Raw genomic sequence first — 11,252 nt, forward strand, 5'->3', positions numbered from 1 at the left:
CCCCCCAAATTGGGCCCAATTAGCCATTTTCCCTCCCCGGTGTCATGTGACTCGTTAGTGTTACAAGGTCTCAGGTGTGAATGGGGAGCAGGGGTATTAAATTTGGTGTCATCGCTCTCACACTCCCTCATACTGACTGGTCACTGGAAGTTCAACATGGCACCTCATGGCAAAGAACTCTCTGAGGATCTGAAAAAAATAATTGTTGCTCTACATAAAGATGTCCTGGGCTATAAGAAGATTGCCAAGACCCTGAAACTGAGCTGTAGCACGGTGGCCAAGACCATACAATGGTTTAACTGGACAGGTTCCACTCAGAACAGGCCTCACCATGGTTGACCAAAGAAGTTGAGTGCACGTGCTCAGCGTCATATCCAGAGGTTGTCTTTGGGAAATAGACGGATGAGTGCTGCCAGCATTGCTGCAGAGGTTGAAGGGGTGGGGGGTCAGCCTGTCAGTGCTCAGACCATACGCCGTACACTGCATTAAATTGGTTTGCATGGCTGTCGTCCCAGAAGGAAGCCTCTTCTAAAGATGATGCACAAGAAAGCCTGCAAACAGTTTGCTGAAGACAAGCAGACTAAGGACATGGATTACTGGAACCATGTCCTGTGGTCTGATGAGACCAAGATAAACTTATTTGGTTCAGATGGTGTCAAGCGTGTGTGGTGGCAACCAGGTGAGGAGTACAAAGACAAGTGTGTCTTGCCTACAGTCAAGCATGGTGCTGGGAGTGTCATGGTCTGGGGCTGCATGAGTGCTGTCGGCACTGGGGAGCTACAGTTCATTGAGGGAACCATGAATGCCAACATGTACTGTGACATACTGAAGCAGAGCATGATCCCCCCCTCCCTTCGGAGACTGGGCCGCAAGGCAGTATTCCAACATGATAACGACCCCAAACGCACCTACAAGACGACCACTGCCTTGTTAAAGAAGCTGAGGGTAAAGGTGATGGACTGGCTAAGCATGTCTCCAGACCTAAACCCTATTGAGCATCTGTGGGGCATCCTCAAATGGAAAGTGAAGGAGTGTAAGGTCTCTAACATCTACCAGCTCCGTAATGTCGTCATGGAGGAGTGGAAGAGGACTCCAGTGGCAACCTGTGAAGCTCTGGTGAACTCCATGCCCAAGAGGGTTAAGGCAGTGCTGGAAAATGATGGTGGCCACACAAAATATTGACACTTTGGGCCCAATTTGGACATTTTCACTTAGGGGTGTACTCACTTTTGTTGCCAGCGGTTTAGACATTAATGTCTGTGTGTTGAGTTATTTTGAGGGGACAGCAAATTTACACTGTTATACAAGCTGTACACTCACTACTTTACATTGTAGCAAAGTGTAATTTCTTTAGTGTTAAAGATATACTCAAATATTGACAAAAATGTGAGGGTGTGTACTCACTTTTGTGATATACTGTATATATATATATATATATATATATATATATATATATATACGTTAATTTATATACACTGCTCAAAAAAATAAAGGGAACACTTAAACAACACAATGTAACTCCAAGTTAATCACACTTCTGTGAAATCAAACTGTCCACTTGGGAAGCAACACTGATTGACAATAAATTTCACATGCTGTTGTGCAAATGGAATAGACAGGTGGAAATTATAGGCAATGAGCAAGACACCCCCAATTAGCAAGACACCCCCAATAAAGGAGTGGTTCTGCAGGTGGGGACCACAGAACACTTCTCAGTTCCTATGCTTCCTGGCTGATGTTTTGGTCACTTTTGAATGCTGGCGGTGCGTTCACTTTGGTGGTAGCATGAGACGGAGTCTACAACCCACACAAGTGGCTCAGGTAGTGCAGCTCATCCAGGATGGCACATCAATGCGAGCTGTGGCAAGAAGGTTTGCTGTGTCTGTAGGCGTAGTGTCCAGAGCATGGAGGCGCTACCAGGAGACAGGCCAGTATATCCGGAGACGTGGAGGAGGTGGTAGGAGGGCAACAACCCAGCAGCAGGACCGCTACCTCCGCATTTGTGCAAGGAGGAGCAGGAGGAGCACTGCCAGAGTCCTGCAAAATGACCTCCAGCAGGCCACAAATGTGCATGTGTCTGCTCAAATGGTCAGAAACAGACTCCATGAGGGTGGTATGAGGGCCCGACTTCCACAGGTGGGGGTTGTGCTTACAGCCCAACACCGTGCAGGACGTTTGACATTTGCCAGAGAACACCAAGATTGACAAATTCGCCACTGGTGCCCTGTGCTCTTCACAGATGAAAGCAGGTTCACACTGAGCACATGTGACAGACGTGACAGAGTCTGGAGACGCCGTGGAGAACGTTCTGCTGCCTACAACATCCTCCAGCATGACCGGTTTGGCGGTGGGTCAGTCATGGTGTGGGGTGGCATTTCTTTGAGGGGCCGCACAGCCCTCCATGTGCTCTCCAGAGGTAGCCTGACTGCCATTAGGTACCGAGATTAGATCCTCAGACCCCTTGTGAGACCATATGCTGGTGCGGTTGGCCCTGGGTTCCTCCTAATGCAAGACAATGCTAGACCTCATGTGGCTGGAGTGTGTCAGCAGTTCCGGCAAGAGGAAGGCATTGATGCTATGGACTGGCCCGCCCGTTCCCCAGACCTGAATCCAATTGAGCACATCTGGGACATCATGTCTCGCTCCATCCATCAAAGCCACGTTGCACCACAAACTGTCCAGGAGTTGGCGGATGCTTTAGTCCAGGTCTGGAAGGAGATCCCTCAGGAGATCACCCGCCACCTCATCAGGAGCATGCCCAGGCGTTGTAGGGAGGTCATACAGGCACGTGGAGGCCACACACACTACTGAACCACATTTTGGCTTGTTTTAAGGACATTACATCAAAGTTGGATCAGCCTGTAGTGTGGTTTTCCACTTTAATTTGGAGTGTGACTCCAAATCCAGACCTCCATGGGTTGATACATTTGATTTCCATTGATACTTTTTGTGTGATTTTGTTGTCAGCACATTCAACTATGTAAAGAAAAACTATTTAATAAGAATATTTCATTCATTCAGATCTAGGATGTGTTATTTTAGTGTTCCCTTTATTTTTTTGAGCAGTGTATTTTTTTTAGCACTTTTTATTTTTGTATAACGTGATTGAACATACACTACCGCACAGTAGGTGGCGAAATGCACAAACAAAATGTGCAAACGCCATGATACCAAATAATAATAATAAGAAGTAGCGGGGGCTGGTTGTGTGCTCATTGGTTGGTGTGTGTTGGTTTTTACGGTGTGTAGCGTGCGTGGGCGTGTGTGGACGCGTGGTGCGTATGACCAGCCTAGTGATACGTTCAAAACAACTCGGAACTGGGAACTCCGAAATCCAACTTCAGCGCATTAAAAAAAATGGGAAATCGCACAAAAAAACGACAGGGAAAATTTGATTTGAACGGTCACCCAACTTGCAATTTCAACTCGGGAACTCAGGCCTCTTTCTCGAGCTCCGACTTTTCGCCCTAAAGATCCCTGGCGTAATGATTTGACATCGTATTGTTCCAAGTTCCCAGTGCTTTTGAACGCGGCATCTTATCAAAGTGAAAGTTAACGTTAGTCAACACTGCAACTGCAGCGCTACATGGAAATAGATCGATTGTTGCAAAATATGTTGCCATAGAACGACATACAAGGATAGAAAAAGCCGAGACGATAACAAAATGAGTTCTCTGCAAGATGAATTTGAGGTAGGATACGGTAAACTTAGTTTTCATTTGGCCAATAACCCTGTTTTATATGGTCCATTTGTATGCGCCTTTCTTGTTTGTATTGTAGTCCGACGGATCCAATGTTCAATTTGTGTTATGGTCGATGTGAAACTTTTAACGTTGGATAAGAATTATGTTTTTTTTAATCACATGTTTAATCACACGAATCACATTTCTCATACGTTTAGACTAAACCTAAATAACGTCATCAAACACTATTGAGTTATTACACTTTATAAGTAGGCCTATGTGGTTAGAGAGGACAGGGCAAGAGCAGTGTGTTTCATTGTGCGCTGTGTTGTGATCTGTTTTTGAACAAACCATGCCATTAGGCTGCATTTGCAATTGTTGCAAGGTTCTGTCGAGCTTCATGTTGAATGTGCCCGATCCTCTATTTTATTCACCACACGATTGAGACCAGCCTGTTTATTTTAGATTCTTATTGTCCTTTTCTTATTTGTCTGTTAACTCAGCTGGAGAAAAGTGTCAGGCGGTTCAGGGAGACATTCCATGGAAAGATAGCGGTGGAAAAGGCAACCTTACTGATGAGACGCTATGCCAACAACCATCAAATGGTCACCTGGGCAGTTATACTGAAGAAAGGCAACGGTAAAGAAATGGTTCACAGTAAATGCAAAAACCCCAGTCATACCACCATAGGAAACCCCCATGGAGGGTGTTCCAAGACACCGGGTCCTGTACTAAAAAGCTTGTTCAATGGGGGTCCTCCGTTAAATGTAACCTTTAGTCCAGGAACAGAACTAGGATTGATCTGTCCTGGAAACTATCCTTTAAAGGGGCAATCTGCTGTTGCTACATCCGTTTGTTGGACTTATGCATTTATGATATGTGCCCATTGATTCTTGAAGAATATAACTTATAAATGCCTCGTGAGCTTAGTTCAACTGTCGTAACCCATCAGAACCCCAAATATAAGCTTGTTTTACTCCATTGTTTGTAAGCAAAGTCAATAAAATAAAATAAACACTATATATCTTCAAAACATGGTTAAAACGATCATTTTTATATCATGGATGGTCAGTCCTTGCATCCATAGCTCTGCGTATACATTTAAAAGTCCCTACATTATTGACAGAGCCAGGGGCGAGGAAGACTGTTATTGTTTCAGCTGCTGATGGCCTCTTTAACCTCTCTCTTCAGACATGGTCTCTGGGGGTTTAACAACCAGACCCATTTGATTTGCGTTAAAGGGTTGGCCATGTTGACAATCTAATCTCTGACTCTTCCTCTTTCTCTACTCTTGCCGTGCAGAGCTGGATGATGAGGACAGAAAATGCTTACAGACGGATCAGGCTGTCAAGGTTACATTAATAAATGCCATACTATTCTCTGTCGCTTTGTGTGTGTCTCTTTGGCATAGGGGTGTATCCAGGCGGGTCTGTACTTCTTTGAACATGTGGTCTTTGTGGTCATAAACATGATAGTTCAGTTGTACCCTGACCCTTGACCCACCTCTCTCTCTTTCAGAATGTGGTGCAGAGACTCACCGCTGAGGACAGGGAACCTCAGGTCCCTCCTGCACAACAGGTACAACACAGTCACAGTGTCAGTTAGTCCCTCTTTCATTGGGTTAAAGAATCAATGTTCATCAGTAGACATCTGGATATCAGGCATTTCAGCATAATCTGTTGATTTTGAAGTTACATATTCCATAACCATATTGGTAATGGGTAATAACACATTGGGAATAGATTTGTGAGCCATTATAACAACACTGTTCAAGGGCTGAAAGAGGGAATATACAACTCCTATCATATTACATTGGTCCTATATCCAATCTGATGATCAGGTTGGTAAATTGGTTGCCTTGACTATTTCTAATTCTATGACTTACATTGTCTTCCCTACAGCCCCGAGGTAGCAGACAGCCTGAACACGATAATGATATCAAGGTCAGTCATCCACGGGCTATTTTCCGACTTTACTGGTAGGGAAAGAGATGAAGGGTTAAGTGGATGGCTAACTGAAAGGCGTGTGTGCGCATGAGTGTGTCCCTGCCTTTACGTGTGTGGCTCGTGTGTGTTGAGTCTTCAGGAGCTGGGAGAGCGTCTGCGGGCCCTGCCTCTCACTGAGAAGAACAAGAGAATGTTTGATAATGCCCAGCGCCACCTCACCCCCTCTGTCCTGCACCAGTTTGCCTGCCAGACCTGTGACAAGGACTGGTGGCGTCGGGTACCCCAGAGGAAGAGGGTAATGCTCTTCCTCCACGCAATCCTGTGTGTGTGTGTGTGTGTGTGTGTGTGCACCCACCTGGTATTCACCGTGGTCTCCACACATTGGTACACTCTGTTTGGTATGCCAAACCCCATGCACAATAGTTCAAAAGTATTTCTCCATGCCTGTGTCTGTAACTGTGTTCCTGTTACCTTGCTACTTTGTCTTAGAATGTGTATTTCACATGGCCAGTTCATCTACTAACTGGGGACTCCACTGACTGTCATCTCTCCTAGGTATCTCGCTGTCACCTGTGCAAGAAGAAATATGACCCTGTCCCTTATGACAAAATGTGGGGTATTGGAGAGTTCTGCTGCACCAAATGCACACGCTCCTTCAGGTAAAAACTGGAGCGTCCTGTACATGTGTGATTATAAGACACTATACATGTGATTTAATCTCTATGCACTTGGTTTGATTTGTCCATCAGGGGCTTTGGGAGGATGGATCTGGGCTCCCCCTGCTACTCCTGCCGAACTCTGGTGATCCCAACAGAGATTCTTCCTCCACGCAAGGGAGGGGTACGAGGAGCAGGACCCAGAAAACCTATCCCACACAGCTGCCTCGCTGAGGACTGTTACAACAGACAAGGTTAAACTACACACACACACACACACACACACACACACACACACACACACACACACACACACACACACACACACACACACACACACACACACACACACACACACAGGATTGCTGTACAGTGCAATGTACTGTGGTTTGTAGAGTGTGTTACTACAAACAAGTACTCCCAGATGGCGGCCTTTTACATGTCTGTCTGGCTGCTGGCTCCAGCCAACTAACTGGTCTTGTACTTCCATGCCAGAGCCCCATGTTCCTGGGACAGAGTGTGTCCACCCCCGCAGTCGCCAGAGGAACAGGAAGCCTCGCGTGGTCAATCCCAGCTCCGTCCACATCAGCTCCGGCTCCACCGTCAACACCTGCCTGAGCCAAGGAAGCCTGGAGAACCTGTACGACCTCATCATGGATGACATCAGAGAGGAGAGTGAAGAGGACAACCGTAGTGGTAGCAGCAGCAGCTAGAGCAGCACTGATGTTACCAGTGACCAACAGTCGTGAGCAGCTTCCATGCTTCCCCAATGGTGCTTCCAACGCTTACCTTAGGTTCACATTCAGCGTAAGGATGTCATCTCATAGGCCTAAAGACATAGTATTGGTTCTACTTTCCTTTCATTTTAAAAACCATGAAAATACAGCTCAATAATTCACAACAGTCAGATGATATAAGTGAGATGATATAACTAGTTTCATGTTTTCCTTTTGTCTATGTTTATGCTTCTTGAAGTGTTGCCACGTGTTGTTGCTGCTGCTTTGTTAATGTGTGAATGATAAGGGGAGATTGACCGCACTGGCTTCTGCCCATAATTCTGACTTTACTTTTGGTTACCTATTCAGGAGTTAGCTTTCTAGTGATATGTGTGTTCAAATAGATTTGTCATATCAACTTGAACAAGAATATATTATAAAACACAAAAAATGCATTTTGGTCCCCCCCCCCCACACACACAAAAATGCATTATGAAATTTTACTATTATTAATTTTCAATACGACTCGGGTTCAAATCAAATTGTATTTGTCACATGCACCGAATACAACAGGTGAAACGCTTACTTACAAGCCCTTAACCAGCAATGTAGAGTTTTTTAAAAAGTAAGAAAATATTCAAAAACGTAACACAATAAAATAACAATAACGAGGCTATATATAGGGGTTCCCGGTACCGAGTCAATGTGCGGGGTACAGGTTAATTGAGGTAATATGTACATGTAGATAGGGGTAAAGTGACTATGCATAGATAATAAGCAGGGCGTAACAGCAGTGTAAAAACAAAGGGGGGTCAATGTAAATACTCCGGGTAGCCATTTTGATTAGATGTTCAGGAGTCTTATGGCTCGGGGATAGAAGCTGTTAAGGAGCCTTTTGGACCTAGACTTGGCGCTCTGGTGTCGCTCGCCGTGCGGTAGCAGAGAGAACAGTCTATGATATGGGTGGCTGGATTCTTTCACAATTTTTAGGAGGAAAAATCACAGACATGCCACCGTGGATTTTAATATATCTCTGTAAATTATTTAGAAGATACCTGTACACCAATAAAGCATAATTTATTCTGTTTGTTTAAGAATAACCTGAGAAAAACATTTAAAGTAGGGTTCAAAGTTATTGATAAAGATAAGCAATATTGACTTTATTAACAAAAGAATTCAAATACTGAGCTATATTGTATGTGCAAAAAAATTGCGAAATGATTATTTTAAACTAATAATACAATTCCTCAGAGAAAGAGATGTTATTTAACAAGTAATATTTTTTCTCTCTCAAAAGGGTAGTGGTCAAAATGATTGACATCCCTAAAGATTCTAATAAATAAAATAGTTAAAAGTGTTGTATTTGGTCCCATGTCCCTAGCACACAATGACTACATCAAGCTTGTTACGACAAACGTTTTGGATGCACTTGCAGTTCGTTTAAGTTGTGTTTCAGATCATTTTGTGACCAATAGAAATGAATGGTAAATCATGTATTGTGTCTTTTTGGAATCACTTTTATTGTAAATAAGAATATAATGTTTCTAAACACCTCTACATTAATGTGGGTGCTACCTTGATTGCGGGTAATGAATCGTAAATAATGATGAGGGAGAAAGTTACAGAGGCACTAAAGGTATAACATTGGATGGTCTACATGTACATACTACCTCAATCAGCCTGACTAACCGGTGTCTGTATGTAGCCTCTCTACTTTTATAGCCTCGCTACTGTATATAGCCTGTCTTTTTACTGTTGTTTTATTTCTTTACCTACCTATTGTTCACCTAATACCTTTTTTGTACTACTGGTTAGAGCCTGTAAGTAAGTATTTCACTGTAAGGTCTACTACTGTACACCTGTTGTATTCAGTGCACGTGACATATAAACTTTGATTTGATTTGAATTATCATTGGATGGTCAATTATCATATTGACTAAGTTTTTGTGAAGCGGAGAAAAACCTAGCAAATCTGCAGCTGTTTGACAACAGCAGCACGCCTTGCCCTTACAGTGCATTCGGAAAGTATTCAGACCCCTTGACATACAGTACCCCGTAATGAAAAAGCAAAAACAGGTTATTCGACACTTTTTCTAATTTATAAAAAATACAAAACTGAAATATCACATGTACATAAGTATTCAGACCCTTTACTCAGTACTTTGTTTAAGCACCTTTTGGCAGCTATTACAGCCTCGATTCTTCTTGGGTATGACACTACACGCTTGGCACACCTGTATTTGGGGAGTTTCTTCAATTCTTCTCTGCAGATCTTCTCAAGCGCTGTCAGGTTGGATGGGGAATGTCGCTGCACAGATATTTTCAGGTCTCTTCAGAGATGTTCGATCTGGTTCAAGTCCGGGCTCTGGCTGGGCCACTCAAGGACATTCAGAGACTTATCCCGAAGCCACTCCTGCATTGTCTTGGCTGTGTGCTTAGGGTCGATATCCTGTTTGAAGGTGAACCTTCGCCCGAGTCTGAGGTCCTGAGTACTCTAGAGCAGGTTTTCATCAAAGATCTCTCTGTACTTTGCTCCATTCATCTTTCCCTCATCCTGACTAGTCTCTCAGCTCTGGGAAGAGTCTTGGTGGTTCTAAACATCTTCAATTTAAAAAGGATGGAGGCCACTGTGTTCTTGGGGACCTTCAATGCTGCAGAAATGTTTTGGTACCCTTCCCCTTATCTGTGCCTCGGCACAATTCTGTCTTGGAGCTCTTCAGACAATTCCTTTGACCACATGACTTGGTTTTGCTCTGACATGCACTATTAACTGTGGTACCAAATCATGTCCAATCAATTGAATTTACCACAGGTGTACTCCAATCAAGTTTTCTAAACATCTCAAGGATGATCAATGGAAACAGGATGCACCTGAGCTCAATTTCGTGTCTCATAGCAAAGGGTCTGAATACTTATGTAAATAAGGTATTTCTGTTTTTTATTTTTAATAACTAACTTGCAACCATTTCTAAAAACCTGTTTTCGCTTTGTCATTATAGGGTATTGTGTGGAGATTGATAAGGATTTTTTGTTGTTGTTAAATCAAATCAATTTTAGAATGAGGCTAAAGGGGTCTGAATACTTTCCGAATGCACAGTAACTGCATAACATCAACAACATGCATGCCAATCTTTCCTTGTTGAGAGTTAAAGAGAGATTAAAGTATGAGTATGAGAAATATTACTTTGATGAAAATTCCAGATCGCCTGTATAATCAAATAGCATACATCTCAGACACCCATACATACCCCACAAGACAGGGGACTCGCCACAGTATTATACAGAGCCACGATCGCATGGAACTCCCTTCTATCTCCAATTACTCAAGTAAACATCAAAATGACCTAAAAATGTTTTATAAAACAACATCTCACGGCACAATAGGGACTGTGAAATGACACACACTGACACACTCTAACACAGTCTAAGGCACTGCATTTCAGTGCTCGAGGCGTCGGTGTAGGCCGTCATTGTAAATAAGAATTTGTTCTTAACTGACTTGCCTAGTTAAATAAAGGTAAAATAAAAAAATATACACACATTCTTTAGTTGTATTGTTTGTATATCGTTGTATTTTACATTTGTGTGACGGTTCTTGTCTATCAGTGTATCCGTGTTTTGTTACTTGTCGTGTTCTATGTTTTTGTGTGGAACCCAGGAAGAGGAGCTGCTGCTTCGGCAAAAGCTAATGGGGATCCTAATAAACCAATAAAACCAGTAGTCATTCAGGATTTTCGGACACAATACATTAATTACCATTCATTTCTATTGGGCACAAAATAATCTGAAACACAACCAAAACAAACTGCAAATGGATCCAACAAGTTCGTAGAGTCAAAAGCGTGATGTATTCATTGTTTGCTAGGAATATGGGAACAAATACGAAACTTTTGACTACTTATTTTTTACGAATCTTTAGGGGTGTCAATAATTTGGACCCCTGCCTTTTTGAGAAAAAAGTTATTACTTGTTAAGCTAAATCTATTTTTTTTAGCAATTGTATTAATATAAAATGTTATAATTTCCCACTTTTTTTGAGCATACAATATAGCTCAGTATTTGAATGATTTATTTTATACAGTCATTATTGCTCATCTTTATCAAGGGTGTCAATCATTTCAGACCCGCTGTACATAGTCTTTGCCCCTGGGAAATAATATTTATTTGCCAAATTGAAGCATATGGAAAGCAGTTAGGAGCTTGGAAATGCCTCAGGGATGAATCTATTTACCAGGTTATCTTTTCCCTGAA

The 11,252-nt window shown here is 42.8% G+C and overlaps 1 protein-coding gene across 1 annotated transcript; it reads left to right on the forward strand.

Annotated features, from left to right (window-relative positions):
* Positions 1-3,333: 3,333 nt before the first annotated feature.
* shfl (shiftless antiviral inhibitor of ribosomal frameshifting) lies at positions 3,334-9,133 on the forward strand. Its single transcript, XM_046330952.1, has 9 exons — positions 3,334-3,692; positions 4,187-4,322; positions 4,986-5,035; positions 5,202-5,261; positions 5,585-5,626; positions 5,769-5,924; positions 6,185-6,288; positions 6,379-6,539; positions 6,781-9,133. Exons 1-9 carry the CDS (start codon positions 3,666-3,668, stop codon positions 6,996-6,998), a joined length of 954 nt encoding a protein of 317 aa, XP_046186908.1. The 5' UTR covers positions 3,334-3,665; the 3' UTR covers positions 6,999-9,133.
* Positions 9,134-11,252: the final 2,119 nt, after the last annotated feature.

Source organism: Oncorhynchus gorbuscha, linkage group LG26, assembly GCF_021184085.1.
Source record: "Oncorhynchus gorbuscha isolate QuinsamMale2020 ecotype Even-year linkage group LG26, OgorEven_v1.0, whole genome shotgun sequence".
In the NCBI taxonomy this organism is placed as follows: domain Eukaryota; kingdom Metazoa; phylum Chordata; class Actinopteri; order Salmoniformes; family Salmonidae; genus Oncorhynchus; species Oncorhynchus gorbuscha.